Genomic DNA, 22,565 nt, shown 5'->3' with positions numbered 1-22,565 from the left:
TCTCTATCTCTATATAGCACTCTCATCCTCACAGTTCTCTCAGTCTGCAATCTAGTGGTCATCTTTGACTCTTCTCTTTCCTCAACACACATCAGAAATACTACTGAACAGGTTCAGGTTCATATTCAGTAGACTGGCAAGTGGCAAAGTTATCCAGATACATTTATCCTACTGAAAATACGCAGACAAAGTAAGCCGGGTAAAGTTACCCAGATAAAGGAAATCTTACCTGCTAATTTTCGTTCTTGGAATACCATAGATCAGTCCAGACAAGTGGGTTTTGCATCCCTACCAGCAGATGGAGACATAAAATTTTTTTTCGAACATTGCTACATAACCAAGAGTGCCACCTGTATTCTTTCAGTATTGACCTGTATCCAAGCCAAGATGAACCCCCCTCCAACATTAACCTAACTCCCCTTACAAGGTGAGCAGGGATACAAAAGGTTGGAACTCCTGAGCTGGAGCCCTCATTTCAAACAAAGGAACTTGAAAACCTTAAACCAGAACTCTTCTGCACTATATACAACCAGAATCAATACAGATCTTTCGAAGATAAAAAAGAGGGATGGGCCTCTGGACCAATCTGTGGTTTCCAGGAAAGAAAATTAGTAGGTAAGAACTAATTTTCCTTTCCTATTCATACCCCAGATCAGTCCAGATAAGTGGGATATATTCAAGCCCCGCTACACTGGGTGGAATCCCAAAAGACCAGCTCGCAACACACCTTCACCAAATGTTGCCTCTTTGGGCATCCGAACATCCAGATGGTAATGTCTGGTAAATGTATAAAGCGAGGACCATGTCACAGCATGATAAATTTCCTGCAGAGATATTAACTGACACTCCACCCAGGAAGCCGCTTGCACTCTAGTCGAGTGCAAACGCAGTCCTCCCAGGATAATCTGATCTTTACAGATATACGCTCAACAGTGCCAACATGCCAGTGAGGCCTTAGAGGCACTGTTTGTGACCTTAAGATAATGCAAGAGTCTGGCGAACATCCAGTATGTAAAGTTCTCTAGCATTTGGTATCTCTACCATCAAATGTCGAAAGGTGGAGAGCTCCACCACATCATTAAGATGAAAGGAGGAGATGACCTTAGGCAAAAATGAGGGGACTGTAAGCAATAAGACTCCATTGTCCGTAATCCAAAGGAAAGGGACCCTACACAACAAAGCCTGAAGCTCCAAAATTCATCTGGCTGAGCAAATCGCAACCAAAAGAGATTGTTTTTATCATAAGATTCTTCAATGACGCCCGACGCACAGCTTGAAGGGAGGACCACACATCACCTGCAGAACTAAATTAAGGTCCCAAGCTGCTTACGGACTTACACTGGCGGTCGCAAATGCTTGACCCCCTTCAAAAAACAAATGACGTCCAGATACGAAGCCAGCGGCCTTCTCTGAAGCTTACCTCGAAGACAACTGAGGCTGCTACCTGTACTCAAAGTGAATTGTAAGCCAGTCCCTTGGTCAAACCCTTCTTCAAAAAGGACAAGATATGAGGAATCTCCATCTGCAAAGGGTTGACACCTTCCTCCACACACCACAATTCAAACATCTTCTATACTTGGACATAAGCCAGAGAAGTGGATGGCCTCCTAGCCTAAAGCAATGCAGCAATAACCGCTTCCAAGTACTCCTTCAATCACAAGCATCTCCTATCAAAAGCCAAGCTGTGAGAAAAAAACAACCCGCTGATCCGAGAAGATGGGCCCTTGACAGAGAAGCTCCTGCAAATGACCGAATTAGATTGGTCCGTCCACTGCCAAGTAAAGCAGATCCACGAACCACAGATGTCACGGTGCTACAAGAACCACTCTGCCCAGGTATTGCTCTATGTGCCACAAGACTCGGCCTATGAGAAGCCATGGGGAAAACATAAAGCAGAATCCCTGCGGACCACGCAGACCAGAGCACTGACTCCTTCAGATCCAAACTCTCTCCTGAGGCTTAAGAACTGGTCCGCCTTGGCATTGAGGTGAGAAGCCATCATATCCAACAGAGGTCTGCTCCACCTGGCCCGAATGAGATCCATGGTTTCTGAGGATAACTCCTTTTCCCCCGGATCTAACTGCTGTTTACTGAGAAAATCCATCTGCACATTGTCTACTTCAACCACATGGGATGTCTCTAACCCTGCCAGATACTGTTCCACCCAAACAGTTCCTGGGCCTCCTGAGCCATCCAGCTACTCCTCATCCCACCCTGATGATTGATATATGCTACCATCGTCACATTGTATGAGAAAACTCTCACTGTCCGTCCTCAGATCTGTGGGAGGAAGGAAACCAATGCTCTGTGAACTGCTCTTGTTTCCAAGCAATTGATAGACCAGGACTCTTCCCTTGCTGATCACCGACCTTGAGCCGTTTGCCCCTGGCAAACCACCCCCCTGAGGCTGGCATCCGTGGTCACTATCCCCTGGTCTGGAATCTCCAGCTTCACTCCTCTCTTCAGATTGAGACGAGACAGCCACACGAGAGACTGAACCTGGAATATCCCTGAAGTGGTAAAGGCAGGAAAAACTCCTCCAACAACAGACTCCAATGAGACAGAAGCGCTCACTGAGGAGGCCACATATGGAACTAACTCCAGCATCGAAGTCATAGAATCCAGGGTCTGTAAATAATCCCAGACACTGGGCACTGAAAGGCGGAATAGACAAAATACCTGAGACTGTAACTTGGTTACCCTATCCGAGGTAAGGAACACCTTGCCCATGTGGGTATCGAAACACGCCCCCAGGTACTCCAATGACTAGGATGGCACCAAATTGCTTTTTGCTAGGTTCACTACCCAACCCAGGGACTGCAATATACTCAGAACCCGCCAAATCGATTGATGGCACTCCAATTCCAACTTCGGCCAGATGAGCTAGTCATCTAAATATGGTGAACCAGAATTCCTTCCCTTCTTAGCACCACTGCTACCACCACCATCATCTTTGTGAACATCCTGGGTGCAGTCACCAAGCTGAAAGGGAGAGCTCGGAATTGAAAATGCTTGCCCAGCACTACAAACCACAGAAACCTCTGATGGTCCAGATGACTGGGGACATGAAACTATGCCTCTGTCAAATCCAAAGACACCAGATACTCCACTTTGCACACTGCTGCTATCATTGTTTGCAAAATTTCCATGTGAAAATGTGGCACTTGCAGTGTCGAATTGACCTTCTGTAAATTGAATACCTTCTCTGGCCCCTTTCCCGTGGTGGAACTGGCACTATTGCTTCTAGGCACTGCAGGCGCTGCAATGTAATGTACACCATTACTCATTAGATGCGGGAAGTATAGTGGACACTACATAGACCTCTCTGATTGGCATGAAAATTCTAAAACATAGTATTCTTTTATCACCTCTAAAACCCATTGATCAGACATGATCAGACATGATCTTGGTTCACTCCTCATAAAAGACAGTCAATCTCCTTCTGATGGCCTCCATGGAGGAGTGGACCAGCCTGGCCTCATTGTAAGGCCTTATTTTCTCCAGCCCCTTGACTGGAATTATTGTGGGTGAATCTATGTGCCCCTCAAAAGAATTGTTGCTTCTCTGAACCTTGCCTTTGCACCGAGGTCGAAGTATTTTTGTTGGAATGGAATCTCCTTTTATCTTGAAAATGAGAATGAAGTGGATAATTCTTCTTACCGACCTTTTTATCCTCCGGCAACTTGTTTCCCTTTGACTCCATCAAATGCTTCATCAATTGCTCTAGGTCTTCCCCAAACAACAGCTTCCATTTGAAACGGAGATTACATAGCTGCGATTTGGACCAGACATCTGCCGACCAATTACGCAACCTGAGAAGCCTTTGAACTGCCATCGCTAAGACCATATTCCCAGTGAAGGTCCTGATCAAATCATACAGCGCATCTGCCACATAGACCACCCCTGCTTCCAAACGGGCAGCCTGCTTGGAATTGACAAAAGATACAGAATCCTTCTCCTGTACCTTCTGCACCCAGTGCAAGCAGGCTCACTGCATAAGGCTACTATACATAGTTGTTCGAAGACTCAAGGCCAAGACTTCAAGATCAGGTACTGCCCTGCCACCAAGAATGTTCAAGCCAATGCTTTATCCCGGTCCTTCTTGGTAGAGGATGTCTCTGAGGCTCCCAGGCGTGTCATAGACACAGCCTGGATTCATTTGACCACCACCATGACCGTCCCACCAGGGAAGATGGTAGAACCACGCAGACTCTGAGAAAAAGTGTTAATATGGTCCCACAACTCCCATGTCGTAGGTCACCCTGGGAAGGCCCAAACTCTCGCTATACTCCAGCAGTAATACTGGTGGCCCCAGATGCAGAGGGATGTCCAGGCCTACGTAGACCCATTTGCGAACAGGAGAAACCATTGGAGGGACAACCCTGGGGGTCGTTACAGTTGTTGCCAGCCCCCAAGGAACCCTGGACCCATTTGTCCACCGACTTTGTGGTGGTTCTCCCTCTCTCTGAAATGGCTGCACAATTATTTATGTTTTAGTCAACCATTTCTCTAAAATGGATCATTTCATCCCACTTCCTGGACCTCCCACACCCCCAAAATTTTCTGCAGCATGGCCTGCCCAAGCATATTGTTTCCAACCATGGAGCCCAGTTTACAGCCAAGAATTGGCGCTTCCTCTGTGAAAAGTTCAACATCTCCTTGGACAATACAATGACTTACCACCCCCAAGCCAATGGCCAGTCTGAACAACCAACCAAACCAACCTCAGAGCTTATGCACATGGCTGTCAGGATAACTGGGTCTCTCTTCTTCCTTGGGCAGAATTCTCCCACAACTCTCACTTCAGCACCACTACCAGGTCATCTCCCTTTCAAATTGTTTATGGAAGGCAGTCGTCACCCCCTTTGTCGATTCCTTTGACCGTTCCCTTACCTGCGGCTCAATTGACTGCTCAGGAGCTCCAAGATCTCTGGGTCTGGATTGAGGAGATGCTTCAGAAAGCGGCAGAGAGAGCCATAAGAACCATGAACTCACATCGTAGACCTGCACCACAATTTAAGCCAGGGGACAAGGTCTAGCTTAGCACCCATCATATTTGTCTCCGGATGCCTTCCATGAGATTCGCCCCCTGATACATTGGGCTCTTCCCAATCACCCACCAGGTGGGCCCAGTAACCTACCAGTTGTGCCTAAAAGCTTCCCTAGGAATCCACAGTGTATTCCATGTTTCTCTTATCAAGCCTCTAGTTCTCACTTGGCCCTTCAGGAAACTACCTAAGCCTCAAGAGGTATCCTCTGAAGAAGATGTTACCTATCAAGTGAAAGAAATCCTGGTCGTCAGACGTTAAACCAAGTGATGGGAATACCTGATATCATGGGAAGGATTCGGCCCAGAGGAGAACTCATGGGAGCCCACTTCCAATATATTGGACAAAAACCTCATGAAGGAATTTCATGCTTCACACCCCAGGACACCTAAAACCTTGGGGGGGGGATACAGGAAGGGCTATTGTTGTGTTCGTCAAGTTGGGGTCCATCCTGCGGCCCGCCGCTCTTACCTCCAGCTCATACCCCGGCACGCTGATCTCTAATGCCATGGCTGGCCTCCCTGGCAAGGATGCGGCCGCCCAGCGCAGAGCGACTAGGCCCGTGCCGCTGATGCCAACAATGCTGCAGGAACTCTTCTAGATGTGCATGCTCCTGACTTATCGACATTTAAAGGGCCCGAGGCGGGAACTCTCCCACAATGCCCGTTGATGACATCACAGACTGGGACTATTTAAGGCCACTTCTCCTGCCTCTTCTTGCCTCGGCAATAGGTTGCCTCTTCGGAGTAGTGCTTTGCCTCAGCATTCTTCATCCGACATCTGATCCTGGTTCTTGCTGTGTTCCTGTTCTTCTGTGTCTTTATCCTAAGTCCTCATCTTTGTGGTCAGTCCTCCTCATCTGCCTTCCTGTTTTTCTCCTTGTTCTGTGGCTCCTTGTCCTCCATTGTCCCTTGTTTCCTCAGTTTGGACTTCTGGCTTTTGTCCCCGGCTTGGACTTGACACTGCTTGACCTCTGCGTGCCTCCAACCTCCACCTGTTTTTCGTTGTTGTCTGACCTCCGCCAGGCCTGATCCTCTGCCTGGACCTCATCCCTGCATGTACTCTGCCCGCCTCTCACCACAGCCTGAACCCAACTCTGCTTTTTCTTACTGTGCTGGCCTGCATCATCTTCTATGCAACAGATCTTCACCTACACAGAGGCCCACACCTAAGTCCAGCCGGCACTGGCACCCGAGGGCTCAACCTAAGGGGAACAAGGGCTGGTATTGATGAAGCTCCTGTTGGGCCTCTGCTCCAGCCAGCTCCACCTGCTGGGTGCGCCAACTCCTCCTCAACCCAAGGGTCCACTTCTGCAACATATTGTAACAGCTTTGGGGGCTTATAGTCCAGGCTTCTATCTGCTCCTATGTTAAAATCACCTCCCGGGGAGAGATCCCTGAGAAAGGAGGAGCAGGACCTTGAAACTACCTGGATGAGGAAGATCTTATGTTGCTGTATACCATCGACACTGACCACCAGGATTCCCTTTCCTTACCAGCGGCAACATCATCAGCCGGGGACACCAGACTATTTAATTGAGGTGCTAGTGGTGCGTAGTTGCTGCTGATGTGCTGCCGAAGCCACATGTGCCAAGGGGCACGCTACTTATGCTCGATGGGGAAGAAAAGGGAAAGCAAGGTAATTGCCTCTTCTCTGATTCAGGGACCGCTCAGAGGGCCTATGGATGAACACTTTCTACACTTGGATAATTTGCCAACTTTGGACAGTAGTTTAAAAAACCTCTGCAACTGAGGTTTCTCTAAATCCAGGCTTTGTTCAGCCTCCACCACAACCATGTGGGCTACCCCCTGACTATGATCTGAATTCTTCTTCTTTGGTGAATATTCAAAATCTTACTAAGATACAACAGGCTGTTTTTAAGCCAGTTGTATCAAATACAGAGCAGGGTATTGCTGATGCAATGTCTGAGCCTTCTTTTGGTGTTTTACCTACTGCTATACCAGCACCATTGGCTAGTGCTTTGGAGATGGAAGTACCCAATGTGGCCACCTTGAAAGACATTTGGAAGATGGTGGCTAAATTAGACTAGAAATTAATCCAAAATATATCTCAGATGTCCACTTTTACAGCTAAAACTAAAGTGAAGCCTGATGAGCATGATAAGTGTCTTGAATCATTGGAAAGCTCTATTTCCAATATCAATGGGGTGTTAACATCGGTTCAAAATGCGGGTATATCCTCTATAAAACATACTTTGTTCATAATCGTTTAGAGGTTTTGGAAATTTCGATGTATAGTAAAAAATTTAGATTTTTTAATTTTCCTATTACAAGGCTTTTTGTCTCCCATTGAGATGTATAAAAAATATTTGAAAGACATTTTGAGTTTTTCAGAAGATCAAATTCTATGTCCACCTAATATTTATTATCTGCCCAAGCAATGAGAAAATTTAGATGGGCTATTAGAGGCAACCAGGCAGGATAGCTTGGATGCATCAGCCTTCCTAGAGTCCTCTATTGATTTACTTCCAACTCCGGATGGTTTGAAGTGGTCTGGTCGCAAATAGATGAATGTCTTAAGAGAGCCGTGGTAACAATGATGAATTGGTTTGTCTTTTTGGAAAAAAGAAAAAAAGAAGTGATATAATATTCTAAACACGTGCGATATTGGTGACCTTCTAGTCATTGGAAACTTTTTTTCATCATAAAGATATATGACAGAGGTTGAATAAGTGACAGTTTGATGGCCATTTAAAACTGACTTGAGGTTGAATGAAAGATAACTAGATGGATATTTGAAGCTGACCTGATAGTGTTACACAGTTACAGCTGATTTTGAAACATTTCGAGTATGGTTGATGGTTCCACTTGAAAGTACAAGTTCCCCTGAAGAAGCCGTATGGGCAAAACAAGGCCTTGTTGTGATGTGTGAAATATATGAAATGACATAATGGGAAATACATACGGACAAGCAAGTAATGTCAACACGTCATCAAAAGGAAACAGTGGGAGAACAATAGATATTGAAAAATTCAGTTGGAGATAAGGGTGTTCTCAGAATAAATACTGTATTATCATGCATTGTTAAAACATTTTTTTGCTGCATTACATGTTGTAAATGAATTATACATGAACAAAATATAGTCAATTGGATACGTGTTATGCTGAAGGATATAGGATGATCAAATTAGCAATAGCATGAGATTAGTTATAGGTTAGGGTTGTGTTAGGTTCTTGAGTGTAAACAGGGTTTGCGATCTTTTATATAAATTAAAATATTAAAATTGTGGTTTGTAGGTTAAAATTTTTTAAATATTTTCAATAAATATGAATTTTTTATTTAAAAATTTGGTGTTATCAGATACTTTAGAAATACTTAGGTGCTTTTTTCTTCCCCTTTTTAGGGTTTTTTTGTGGCTCTCTCTCTCTCTCTCTCTCTCTATATATATATAGTGATATAGTTTCCCAAACACCAGGCAGTACTGCTATATTCAAATAGAATCCTCCCACACCATTAATACAGTATTTAAATATGAGGATAACTTTTCTTTTCCCAAAATTGGACGTGATAAAGGTGGGTGCTGCATACAGGCTGGAATATTCTGGGAGGCATCCATCTGGCAGGTTTGGGATAGCCTGGGTTCACACAATTTGCAGGCTGGGATAGCCTGGGTTGCCCATCTTACATAGAAACATAGAAATGACGGCAGAAGAAGACCAAATGGCCCATCCAGTCTGCCCAGCAAGCTTCACACATTTTTTCTCTCATACTTATCTGTTTCTCTTAGCTCTTGGTTCTATTTCCCTTCCACCCCCAGTTTTAATGTAGAGAGCAGTGATGGAGCTGCATCCAAGTGAAATATCTAGCTTGATTAGTTAGGGGTAGTAGCCGCTGCAATAAGCAAGCTACACCCATGCTTATTTGTTTTACCCAGCCTATGTTATACAGCCCTTATTGGTTGTTTTTCTTCTCCCCTGCCGTTGAAGCAGGGAGCTATGTTGGATACGCGTGAAGTATCAGTCTTCTCCCATGCTGTTGAAGCAGAGAGCCATGCTGGATGTGCATCGAAAGTGAAGTATCAGGCACATTTGGTTTGGGGTAGTAACCGCCGTAACAAGCCAGCTACTCCCCGTTTTGTGAGTGCGAACCCTCATTTCTCCCCTGCCGTTGAAGCAGAGAGCTCTGCTGGATGTGTGAAGTATCGGTTTTTCTTCTCCCCTGCCGTTGAATCAGAGAACTATGCTGTATATGCATTGCTGGCTTGTGGCGGATGGGTGGAAATGGGGAATTCAAGGTTACATTTGCATGGCTCAGGCTCCAGGGTGTTTTAATAAAGCTGCAGCCTGTTGATTCCCAAATCTTATTTGGTTGTAAAGGGGCGGGCTTGGGCAGAAGCGTCAGTCCTGGCTGCCCATATTATCAGGGGAATCTGAGTAATTTGGTGGGGGGAGGGGAGTTACAGCTAGTGACTTCTGCCTCTCTCCCTGACCTGGTGAAAATGTAACAGAAATAACATTACTAAATTTTATATACAGATAAGAGAAGAGCAGTGACTCTTGTCAATTATTTCACATATAATTTAAATAAAATAACATAGTACAAATGTCATCTTTGTGAGACTTTCCTCACTCCAAATGATGTCAAATCTTCACCAAGTTGTACTGTGCTGTTCGTACATGTGCTGTTTGTACATCTCACCCTACATGCAAAACTGGCTCCTAAACCACCACCAACACCTCACCTCAACCTATTAGATAGCCCTCCTATAGAGATATAGGTAATAGGTGCACCCAGTGAGGACCTCCCCAGAGGTGCTCTCTCTCTCCCTCCCTCCCCCAGAAATGGCCAAAATTTATGGCGAACTGCATTATGGCCATTTTGCCCATATCACACAGCCTAACACCAGGGAAAAAGGTGTAATTATTTCCGGTGCGATATCGCCCCACCCAATCTCCCCGATCCCACCCCCCCTCCCCCCCAAAATTTGCATTCGTGCCGTGCGTTACAATTCTTTTCGCATGCATTTTGGCGTTAACGCATGCATTAACGTGTTATCGCGTGCGTTAACGCCATAATGCATTTTCATAAATGACTCGGTAAGTGTGACAGTACTTACATCTTATCAGGCCTGGTCTTGAAGCACAGAGTGTAAATGGCTATATCGAACTCAGGACTTGAACCCACAAAAAAGGAGCCCAGACTTTTCAAGTAATTGGACCACTTGTACTGGAAAGCCAATATATCTGGGAAATCGGTCCACTGGAAAATATATGTGAAAAAAAGAGCATAATATGTTTTTTACTTTAAGGCAGAAGTAAAAACAATTAAAGGCGAGAGCATTATCTGGTTTTAACCCATGTTTTTCACCCAATCCAAATCCTGCCAATGAAATATTTAAAGCTACTTAGCAGCTCAGCAAACTACCATTAATTATAGATTAGATTTGGAGTTCTAGAACTTACCTCTGGCACAGCGCTCCCTCCTATCACTGATAGTAGCTCCAGCGCAGTGCTCTCTTCTTTAGAAGTAATGGCTCTGGCACAGCACCCCCTCTGGGCCTCATGCTGGTGGGATTTGGCTAGCTCCCAAATGTTGGCGCTCAAGGCGACCGCCTAGTTTGCCTAATGGAAGCATCGGCCCTGCTTCATAAACATACACTCGCCCACCTCTGGCACAGATGGTTGGGAAACCCTGACTGGCCACAAGGCTGCACAAGAGTTTCCAAAAAAGGAGAAGGAGCCATTGTGCTATTATTATTATTACGCCATTACAGCTGGGACAGGTAAACTGAAATATGTGCAGATAAAGGGACAGGGCCCAAGGTCGCACACAGTGAATTAGTGGCATAGTCAGGGATTAGAAATTAGGTACAAGGAGATAAAGTATCTCACACCAAGGTCACACACACACACTGAGTCAGTGGTAAACAAGATCTGAATTTGTGTCCCGGGCTCAACCTCCAAAATAAGCAAAGCTTAGAACTCTGAAACGATAGCATTCCTATACCAGATAGGGATCCCCTGACAGTGTACATTACTTCACAGTCCAATGCACTACGAGCTCCATCAGTGAGCATGATTATATTTTGGTATCTAGTACTCACAGGCCCGTTGTAGCTGTAACTAAGGTAGTTGACTTGGCCTTGCTTTTCCAGCATGTAAAGATGGACCCAGTTGTGAAATCCTGAAATCTTCCCTCCCTTTATCTCTCCTGTAAAAATCAAAAAAAGCTGATATGTAAGTGGTGGAAAGGAATTCATAATCTTGATAGTCAAGTAAGAAATTGGATTCTGAGCTCTGCTCATTCATTCCAGCACATTACCGTGGAAAACGTGTTCGAAGCCAGAAGAATCGAGGACACCGTTGGCACGTGAATACATCCCAAACCACATCTGCTTCAGGTCGTTCTTAAACTCTGCCTTTGAGGTGTAGTAACCTGCCCAAAGGGAAAGCAGAGTTGTTTACCTGTAACAGGTGTACTTTGAAGTTCTTCAGTTCTACAAGTGGGTCATGTGACTGCGCTTGCCACTGAATGCTGATCATGGCACTTTATTAATTTCTTGTCTTGTTTTGTGCTTATTTGATTTATAATAAGGCATAGATTTATTTGTGTACTTTATTTAATGTTGGTATTTTATTTTATTATTAGCTGTTTGTATATTTTGCATTGCGTTATTATTGCAGAGTTTATTTAATTCTATGTTATATATGGTATCTTAATAATAGATAGCTGTAAATTGCCAAGAACCTATTTTTAAATAGGTAATTCATTAATTGCAAGAAATAAATGGACATCTCTTCCAAAGCTTTCTGGAAAGAACTAAAAACCTTTACCATGCTTATGCAAGAATTTCCATGCTGCTGCAGCACCGCTGATCACTTCAATTCTAATAATATAGTTTTAACTGGGGCAGAACAACTCCAAAGGGGAGATGGGTGTGTGACTGATAAACTGCTCTTTTCAGATAACACTTGTTACACAGGTAAGCAAACAAGTTCACCAAAGTCACACAAGAAGGATTCCTTAACTAAAGGATGCTTTTAACAAAAAAAAAAAGGAAAAATCTGTAAGTAAATCTGTTTTTACTGGGTAAAAATGTTTTTTTTCACATTTTTTTGCTATCACTTTTCATAACATGAAAGACAACTTGAAATATCATAATAGGCCCTAGGAGAGATGGAGAATAGACAGTCCAAACCTACTATAAATTTAATGTGGATAAGTGCAAGGTGATGCTTATAGGGAAAAATAACCCATGCTATAATTACACAATGTTGGGTTCCATATTAGGTGCTACAACCCAAGAAAGAGATCTAGGTGTCATAGTGGATAACACAATGAAATCATCAGTTCAGTGTGCTGCGGCAGTCAAAAAAGCAAACAGAATGTTGGGAATTATTAGAAAGGGAATGATGAATAAAACAGAAAATGTCATAATGCCTCTGTATCGCTCCACGGTGAGACCGCACCTTGAATACTGTGTACAATTCTGGTCGCCGCATCTCAAAAAAGATATAATTGCGATGGAGAAGGAACAGAGAAGGGCTACTAAAATGATAAGGGGAATGGAACAGCTCCCCTATGAGGAAAGACTAAAGAGGTTAGGACTTTTCAGCTTGGAGAAGAGACGGCTGAGGGGGGATATGATAGAGAGGTCTAGAACGGGTAGATGTGAATCGGTTATTTACTCTTTCGGATAGTAGAAAGACTAGGGGGCACTCCATGAAGTTAGCATGGGGCACATTTAAAACTAATCGGAGAAAGTTCTTTTTTACTCAACGCACAATTAAACTCTGGAATTTGTTGCCAGAGGATGTGGTTAGTGCAGTTTGTATAGCGGTGTTTAAAAAAGGATTGGATAAGTTCTTGGAGGAGAAGTCCATTACCTGCTATTAAGTTCACTTAGGGGTAGATTTTCAGAGCCCTGCTCGCCTAAATCCGCCCAAAACCGGGCGGATTTACGCGAGCAGGGCCCTGCGCGCCGGTGAGCCTATTTTACATAGGCTCACCGGCGCGCGCACAACCCCGGGACTCGCGTAAGTCCCGGGGTTTTCGGAGTGGGCGTGTCAGGAGGCGTGTCGGGGGGCGGGGCCGGATTGCGCGGCGTTTCGGGGGCGTGCCGGCAGCGTTTTGGGGGCGGGTACGGGGGCGTGGCTACGCCCCGGGGCGGTCCGGGGGCGTGGCCTCGCCCTCCGTACCCGCCCCCAGGTCGCGGCCCGGCGCGCAGGGGTCCCGCTCGCGCGCGGGGATTTACGCCTCCCTCTGGGAGGCGTAAATCCCCCGACAAAGGTAGGATCGGGGTTTAGACAGGGCCGGGCGGGGGGGGTTAGGTAGGGGAAGGGAGGGGAAGGTGAGGGGAGGGCAAAGGAAAGTTCCCTTCTAGGCCGCTCCGATTTCGGAGCGGCCTAGGAGGGAACGGGGGTAGGCTGCGCGGCTCGGCGCGCGCAGGCTATACGAAATCGATAGCCTTGCGCGCGCCGATCCAGGATTTTAGCCGATACGCGCGACTATGCGCGTATCTACTAAAATCCAGCGTACTTTTGTTTGCGCCTGGAGCGCAAACAAAAGTAGGCTGTTCGCGCTCGTTTGAAAATCTACCCCTTAGAGAATAGCCACTGCCATTAGCAATGGTAACATGGAATAGACTTAGTTTTTGGGTACTTGCCAGGTTCTTATGGCCTGGATTGGCCACTGTTGGAAACAGGATGCTGGGCTTGATGGACCCTTGGTCTGACCCAGTATGGCATTTTCTTATGTTCTTATGTTCTTAAGAAAATGCAGGATGGGAATGAGTGGCTTGAACTCCAAGGCACAACCTTGCAAATCTCCTCAATGGAGGTAGACCTTAGATGAGCAACTGCCATGGCCCTAACGTTATGGGCCTTGACCCATGCTGCTAAGTTCAGGCCTACCTGGGCATAGCAAAAGGAGATGCAGTCTGCTATCCTGTTCAAAATGATACATTTTGTAACTGCAATCCCAAGCCTATCTGAGTCAAAAGAAACAAAAGTTGAGTGGAATTTATCTGAGCTTTTGTCTGCTTAAGGTAGAAGTTAACTAACGTTTTGGCTGGTTGCGGGGAGCCTGCGATACGAACGCCATTGGCACGCTCCTCCTCCAGCCTCCCTCTAGGCGCGCACACACACAGCATGCACCAGTTCCTTCTTATTGACCCCAGGGCGGGAAAAGTCCCAGCCATGCTCTTAGCCTTCGCCTCATCAACAGGTCCTCCTGCCTAGAGCAGTGCATGTTGCTTCACGTTCCTGCCATCTATGCTTTTGCCTGGTCCAACCTTGTCCAAACTTGCTTTATCCAGCCCTCTAGCCTTGTCTTGTTCTTGCCGACAGCCTTGCCTCATCCATTCTTCCTGCTTTACCTTTTCCTTCCAGTTCTCATCTTGCTGGCTCGGTATCAACCTCTGCTACAGACCCTGACTACTCTCTTGCCTGCCACCTGGACCTGACTTCTGCTATGGCCACTGTCTATGTCTTGCTTTCCGCCTGCCCTGACTCTCGACCTGTACCTGTATCCGTCTGATTGCTAAGTTCCCACTTATTGATTGAATAAACATTTTTTTTGAGGACTTTCGGCTAATCCTTGTTTTATTCCTCACGGCTTTTTTAGACCATCTTCCTTCTTGCTTTTTGGGTCTGTCTGCTTGCTGCCTGCCCTGACTTTGACTTGTTTCTGGAAACTCTGTCCGACTGCCCTTAGGACCTTCCTAAGTCCTGCTGGCTCCTGGAAGCCAAGGGATCAACTTGCAGGGAAAAGGGGCAGGTGTAGGCGAAGCTCTAGTTTGTCCCAGGCCTGGGCATTTTCACCAGCTGTCGGCATGGGTCTAATAGGCTGCGTCAACCATGGCACATGCACAAGGGATCACAATCATTACAGACTGCTGAGGCCATGAGCTTGGCAGACTCATCCCCAGCTCAGGCCATTGCTGGATTGACACTCCGGGTTGTTAGGATTTCCAGCTCGCAGGCTAGCCCCGCGAGCCGCCGCACTTACCCCTGACATGGCCTCAGTCCTTCCGACGGCTCCGATGCTGCTCCACGCTTCCATGCTCCTGCCTCTCCCTGTGGCTTCTTTAGGCATGCACATGTGATGCACAGCACCTCTTGCAGTAGAAGCCCTGCCGCACCCTTGGATGATATTAGCAACTCTGCCCTACTTAAGCATTCCTTGGACCTGCCTGCTTGCCTTGGCAATGGGTCTTCTACATTAGTAGTGCATGTTGCTCCTACATTCCTGAGTTTTCTGAGCTCCTGTACCTTGCCTCACCTTGTCCAACCCTCCTCATCTAGTCTTGCCTGCCTTGTCTGTCTTGTCCACATCTTCAGTGTGTCTTCCTCTTGGCCCAACTTCTGATCTTGACCTCTTGCCTCGACCTGACCACGTTTTCCTGCCACATGGACCTGTCTACATTTGCCTGCTGCCTGCCCTGACCCTTGGCCTTTCTCTGTGTCTCCAGTTTTCTGCCTGTCCTGACCCCGGTGTGCCCCTGGATTCTTGCTCTCTTCACTGCCCTAGGGACAAGTCTAAGTCTTGCCGGCCTCCAGAACCCAAGGGCTCAACCTGTGGGGGAGGCGGCTGGTATAGATGAAGCTCCAGACTGTCCTGTTACAGGGTACATTCCCCAATTGCTGGCATAGGCCTCGTAGGTGTGCCTAAGAGGCTGTGTCAACTATGCCGTTCATTACACAGAGGCAGCAGCAACCAGGACCAGATGAATTGCCTGGCTGGTCTAAGAATGAGAGAAAGTTTAAATAAATATCTAGGAAACTTGTGGGGCTTTTTTGTTTTTTTGAAGAGCAAAGCAAAGTGAAGAAGAAGAACCACTAAGCTCACACATATGATTTGTCCATCAGAAGAAAAAAAAGTGAAAGGAACAAAGAGGCCATGGCACACAACTCCCAAGTGTGTACTGTAAAGTCCTATAGCTCTTTCCAGAAAGTTTTGGAACAGATGTCCGTTTAACACCAAACACAACTATACGACTCACTTGTGGGACTTCAGTGAACTGCTTGTTTTCAGAGAAAACATCAGTTCAGTTTCACAACATGGCCAAAAATCTCTTGTTAGACTTCCTTTTTCATTTGTGTTGTAGCAGCACCAATATGCAAATTTAAGCAATAGGACTGGCCCATGCTGTCCAGCAGCAGCCGGGTGTCAGGCTTCATTCTACAGATCTCTTCCTGTCTACTGCAGTGGTAAACAAATAGCAGATATTTCCATTTCACACAATCCTGACAATGCTCTTTTAGTATTTACCAGAAGTACAGTTTTCAGCCATTTGCTACATATTACAAGATTGTGCACTATAAGGTGCTTCATAGCTCATGCTACTGGTTTATTTATTTATTTGTTTATTTATATAAACACACCCCCCTCCCCCAGACAAACAGGATCAGGGTGGCTTACAAATAAAACATCCATAATATTTCATTAAGAAATAAAAACATAAAACAGTATATAAGTACTCTTAAGTCAAAGGATAATCACAGAATCATTTGATGTCAAAATGCTGTCCTGAGGAGCCAAATCTTCAGGGGTTTTTTAAACATCTTAAAGTCTGTCATTAATCTTAAGGACTCTGGCATGGAGTTCCAGAGTCTTGGGACAGCAAGAGATATATCTCTGCCTCTTACCTCACCATCGGGGGATACAGAAAAAGTGCGGGAGAGCCGGCGAGCGCCCGCTCTCCCGACGCGCGCACAGGCCACTCTCCTGTGCGGGTTCGGCATAATTGAGCGTCCGTCTTCCGACCCGCGGGCCACCAGCTGATTAAAATTTTTTTTTTTTAAATCTTTGATTTTTTTAAAATTTTGGGGCCTCCGACTTAATATCGCTATGATATTAAGTCGGAGGGTGTACCGAAAAGCAGTTTTTTCTGCTTTTCTGTGCATTTTCCTGGTGCCGGCAGAAATTAACGCCAGCCTTTGGTGAGGTAAGAAACAGAGATATATCTCTTGCTGTCCCAAGACTCTGGAACTCCATGCCAGAGTCCTTAAGATTAATGACAGACTTTAAGATGTTTAAAAAACCCCTGAAGATTTGGCTCCTCAGGACAGCATTTTGACATCAAATGATTCTGTGATTATCCTTTGACTTAAGAGTACTTATATACTGTTTTATGTTTTTATTTCTTAATGAAATATTATGGATGTTTTATTTGTAAGCCACCCTGATCCTGTTTGTCTGGGGGAGGGGGCGGGGGGTTTATAAAAATAAATAAATAAATAAATAAATAAACAAACAAACCAGTGGCATACACACTGTGCAAGTTAAGGGATGTACCTAGTCAATGTGTCAGACTGATAATGTGTTGTTAGACCCTCTTATGTTAATAAGAATGATCTTACAGCTTAAACTGATGATATGCTGTCACACCATGCTATGCTGATAAGAGTGATGTCCTAACTAGTGAAGCACTACTGGGTACTGTGTGTGTGTGTGAGAGAGAGAGAGACACACACATTTAATTATTTTACCTTTGGATAAAAAGAAATGGTACAGCTTGTCAATGACTTGAGTTTTGAAGATTTCATTTAGAAAAGCATTTATTTCCTCATCTTCATTGCTGGTTATAATCTCTGCAACCCCAGCCATGCGGTCATAGTTATTCAACAAATCTCTCAGCCTGGCAAATGTGGGCTTGGAGAACAGCTTGCCCTCATTCACATAGTTAAAGAGTCTATAAAGGGAGAAAGAAGATAAGAAAGAGAATAAAAGAACAGGAAGAAGAAACAAAGGATGACAAAAGTGTAAGAAAGATCTGTGGTTAGTTAAGTCCTCAGTCACTCTCTCATCTCCCTGTACTCTCCCCAAATCAGTATTTAGACAGGTGCCTGCCTCTGTTTATCCCATACAAGAGACCTCAGATCATTCCCCTGTCACAAAAGCCCTCTGCCACTTAGCACACTCTCTCCACTATACCAAGTCCATCTAACAAGATCTTATGTTCACCCTGCATAACACTGACAGTTTTTCATTTTTAAGTTTTACATTAAGAGGTCCACATTCAGAAACTATCCGACTGAGCTAGTTAGCTAGATAAATATAGCTGGCTAACTTAGCCGGGATATTCAGCGGTGTAATATACCCAGCTATCTAAAATTTAGCTAGATAAGTTTATCCCGCTAACTTTAGGATAAGTCTCTGGTGCAACCAGAGTTAGCCGAATAAGTTATCAGGCTAACTCAACTCTTCCCAGTTACACGCCTGCCCCGCCCACCACTTAGCCTGGGCAAATATTCAACCTCCATCACTTAGCTGGAGAAGTGGAAACTTATCTGGGTAAGTGGTGCTAAATGTGGACCTCTAAATTCTTGAACCCAATTCATCTATGACTGTTAATGTCATTTGAGCCCATTTTACCAAGGTGTCTGCTTGCAGGAGAAATAAACCACTGCAGTGGCGTTACTTTAAACATTTTCTAAACAGCAACTTCAGAGTGAAAACACCACATAATGTGGAGTTTAAAGGGGTGAATTTCCAAAGCTGTTCATATGCATAATTAGGCCCGTAAAAGGTTGAAGTAAAATAGCCTCAGGCTCGGTGCACATAAAAGTGTGCACTAGAGGGTGCACAGAACTTGGCTTCATGCGTATTTTTACACAAACTGCAGAGAGGTGTTCCACGGGCAAAGTAGGGATTTTCACACATCCTTTCTGAATTTAAAAATTCTGCATGTACATTTCATTGCACAAGCTACACCTTCCAAAGAACAAAGTGAATCTATGCATCTAAGTTCGTTTTGAAAATCTCAATGAAGTCTGCTTGTACAATGTCCACACAGACTTTATCACCATATAGGCATTCTGCTCTGAAAATGTCCCTATGACGAGAGTAGAAATAATTAATAAATCACTTTGCACTAATTACAGAGGTAGATATTCTAAAACCTGCCGAGCAGGTGGGTCACCCAGGGATCTTCACCCTCAGGTCTGCCTCTTTTTCCCTGAGTAGAATTTGTGCAGGCAACAATTTGTAAGAACTAAATTTAGCTAGGGAGTGTGCCAAAAGTTAGCTGAACAAACTCTTTGAATTTTGAAGACCAAGATATTACAATTCTAATGTTTTAGCTGATTCCCCTCGGTTCCTGAGAGAAGCACATATTGAGAAATGTGGCATCAAACAGAATTGGTCCATGGTGGGCGCATAAAAGCATAAGAACATAAGATTAAGAACATAAGAACATGCCATATTGGGTCAGGCCAAGGGTCCATCAAGCCCTGCATCCTGTTTCCAACAATGGCCAATCCAGGCTATAAGTACCTGGCAAGTAGCTAAAAACTAAGTCTATGCCATGCTACTGATGCTAGTAATAGCAGTTGCTATTTTCTAAGTCAACTCGATTAATAGCAGGTAATGGACTTCTCCTCCAAGAACTTATCCAAATCTTTTTTAAACCCAGCTGAACTGACTGCACTAACTACATCCCCTGGCAACAAATTCCAGAGTTTAATTGTGCGTTGAGTGAAAAAGAACTTTCTCCGATTAGTTTTAAATGTGCTACATGCAAACAGAATGTTGGGAATTATTAGGAAGGGAATGGCAAATAAAATGGAGGATGTCATAATGCCTCTGTATCGCTCAATAGTTAGATCGCATGTTGAATACTGTGTGCAATTCTGGTCGCTGCATCTCAAAAAGATATACCGTAGTTGCACTGGAGAAAGTTCAGAGAAGGGAGACCAAAATGATAAAGAGCATAGAACAGTTCCCCTATGAGGAAATGCTAAAGAGATTAGGGCTGTTCAGCTTGGAGAAGAGACGGCTGAGGGGGGATATGTTAGAGGTCTACAAAATCATAAAAGGACTTGAATGGGTAAATGTGAAGTGGTTATTTACCTTTTCAGATAATACAAGGTCTAGGAGACACTCCATGAAGTAAGCAAGTAGCACATTTAAAACAAATCAGAAAAAATTATTTTTCACGCAATGCACAATTAAGCTCTGGAATTCATTGTAATGGTTAAGGCAGTTAGTGTAGCTAAGTTTAAAAAAGGGTTGGATAAGTTCCTGGAGGAGAAGTCCATAAACTGCTGTTAATCAAAAGAGAATAGCCACTGATTGTTGCCAGCTTTAGGAGCATAGAATTTATTTAATGTTGGGTACTTGCCAGGTTCTTATGGCCTGGATTGGCCACTGTTGGAAACAGGATGCTGGGCTTGATGGACCCTTGGTCTGACCCAATATGGCATATCTAATGTTCTTATGTTGTTTTTAGTAGGGATGTGGTTTGGCCTTCGTTATCGGCCCACCGCAGGAAATTTTGGTTTCCCGCGATTCAGGCCTTTTTTTCCTGGCTGCCCTGAATTTTGGGGTTAGTGCGCGCTAACATCATTTCAATGCCTTTGTATTTCAATGTTAGCGCGCACTAACGGGAGTTAGCGCACACTAACCCCGAAAAATGAATTTTCCCGAAATTTCGGGAAAATTTGCTTTGTTTTTTTGGGGTTGCCGAAATGGGACGAATTAGACAATTTCGTTGAGGTTATCTAATTCATCCCAAACGAATGCACATCTCTAGTCTTTAGTATATACATGGAGTTCATAAGGAAACATATGTTGAAGTAATTGACACTTCTGAGTCAATTAAATATGTTTGCAATCTCTTCTAAATTTTCTCTAAGGAACTCCCCTGCAACCTTCCATCTCTGCTAGAAGCAGCCATCTTTAAAAAGATAAGTTGGTAATGATATCATGCACACCAGTAGATGATTGGAACATACAGTGTGTGTATGTGTATAATGTTACTGATGAAAACATAGCCAATTAGACCTGGTGTGTGCATGCATGTATATGACATCATTTCTGACTCTCTTGGTAACATGGATACTCCAAAGAACTTCAATGAAGAATCTTGAGCAATTTATAAAAAAAAGATTAAGTAGCAACATTCCCACAAACCTGTCCAGGGTTGATGCTTCCGCTAACCTGTGTGTGTGTCTCTGACTGCTGCCTAACAGCCCTGGCACCACTCCAGTTGTCTCCCAGTTTGAACCATGTGGCGCCCCTTAGTCTTGTGAGATCTCACAGTCCCGCGCGGTTGTAGATGTGAGACAGCTGGAGTGGTGCCAGGCAGTTAAGCGGCAGTCAGAGGCCCCCGTTACCGCTGAGCAGTAACAGTTAATTGGTATAGGGTTGGCACTGGGTACACCTGAGGCACTGAAGAGTTCACAGAGGGTATATTTTACAATCTTTAAAACTAACTTATCAGGAAACAAAGTGTAAGGTTCTGTTTGCTATATCAGTCCTGGAGAAAACCGGATTTGTTGCAGATTGTGTGATACTTTAACTGGGCCAGAGCAAGAATCCTACAGTGATGACATTTGAAGAAGGGACTTATGTAATCTTGAAAGCTCACATATATATCATCATTTCTGGTTAACCGCTATGTTAGTCCAATAAAAGGTATCGGAGCCTGAAAAAAATCCAGCAGTAAACTGTAATTGCTTTACACAAGATGCACATTATTACTGCTGACACATGCACGTGCACAGGTTTGAAATATTAGCTGTACAGGGTGAAATGCATACACTCTGGGGTAGATTTTCAGAGCCCTGCTCGCCTAAATCCGCCCAAAACCGGGCGGATTTACGCGAGCAGGGCCCTGCGCGCCGGTGAGCCTATTTTACATAGGGTCACCGGCGCGCGCAGAACCCCGGGACTCGCGTAAGTCCCGGGGTTTTCGGAGTGGGCGTGTCGGGAGGCGTGTCGGGGGGCGGGGCCGGAGCGCGCGGCGTTGCGGGGGCGTGTCGGCAGCGTTTTGGGGGCGGGTACGGGGGCGTGGCTGCGGTCCGGGGGCGTGGCCGCGCCCTCCGTACCCGCCCCCAGGTTGCGGCCCGGCGCGCAGGAGTCCCGCTCGCGCGTGGGGATTTACGCCTCCCTCCGGGAGGCGTAAATCCCCCGACAAAGGTAGGATGGGGGTTTAGACAGGGCCGGGCGGGTGGGTTAGGTAGGGGAAGGGAGGGGAAGGTGAGGGGAGGGCAAAGGAAAGTTCCCTTCTAGGCCGCTCCGATTTCGGAGCGGCCTAGGAGGGAACGGGGGTAGGCTGTGCGGCTCGGCGCGCGCAGGCTATACGAAATCGATAGCCTTGCGCGCGCCGATCCAGGATTTTAGCCGATACGCGCGACTACGCGCGTATCTACTAAAATCCAGCGTACTTTTGTTTGCGCCTGGAGCGCAAACAAAAGTAGGCTATTCGCGCTCGTCTTAAAATCTACCCCTCTCTTTGGTCAGGAGCTGGGAGAGGGGAGGGATTTGACACTGGAATAAAAATGGCCTGCCGGGAGTATCCTATTGTGGGTTCCTATTGTGGGCTCCTGCAGCCGTTGCCTCACCTCTGGCTGCTGTAGTCCTGCCCCTCGTTGATCTGGGAGCTGGAGACCTGGTACTGGAGGCTGAGGACGATGTCCCCGCTGACTGCTCTGTTCACATCCGCTGCATAGATCTCTTCAGAGATGCTTTGGACTTCACTGTCTGAGACAGCATAAAAGGAGGGAACCAGGAGGCCAGCTCTCCCTGGGGGCAGAATGGAATAAAACGACA

General features: G+C 45.4%; 1 protein-coding gene across 1 annotated transcript in view; it reads right to left on the bottom strand.

The window, feature by feature from the left end:
- The window catches only part of LOC115087551 (poly(U)-specific endoribonuclease-D-like), a 32,157-nt gene that overhangs the window by 1,049 nt on the left and 8,543 nt on the right, over nt 1-22,565 (bottom strand). Inside the window, exons 2-6 of the mRNA XM_029594906.1 lie at nt 22,358-22,538; nt 17,501-17,703; nt 11,331-11,444; nt 11,113-11,219; nt 10,126-10,268 (exon numbers count right to left, since the gene is read on the bottom strand). Coding sequence (XP_029450766.1) covers nt 10,126-10,268; nt 11,113-11,219; nt 11,331-11,444; nt 17,501-17,703; nt 22,358-22,538 — 748 coding nt within the window. The remainder of the gene's footprint in view (nt 1-10,125; nt 10,269-11,112; nt 11,220-11,330; nt 11,445-17,500; nt 17,704-22,357; nt 22,539-22,565) is intronic.

The sequence above is a fragment of the Rhinatrema bivittatum genome, chromosome 3, assembly GCF_901001135.1.
Source record: "Rhinatrema bivittatum chromosome 3, aRhiBiv1.1, whole genome shotgun sequence".
Lineage (NCBI taxonomy): Eukaryota > Metazoa > Chordata > Amphibia > Gymnophiona > Rhinatrematidae > Rhinatrema > Rhinatrema bivittatum.
This window is presented reverse-complemented; position numbering and strand designations above follow the sequence as displayed.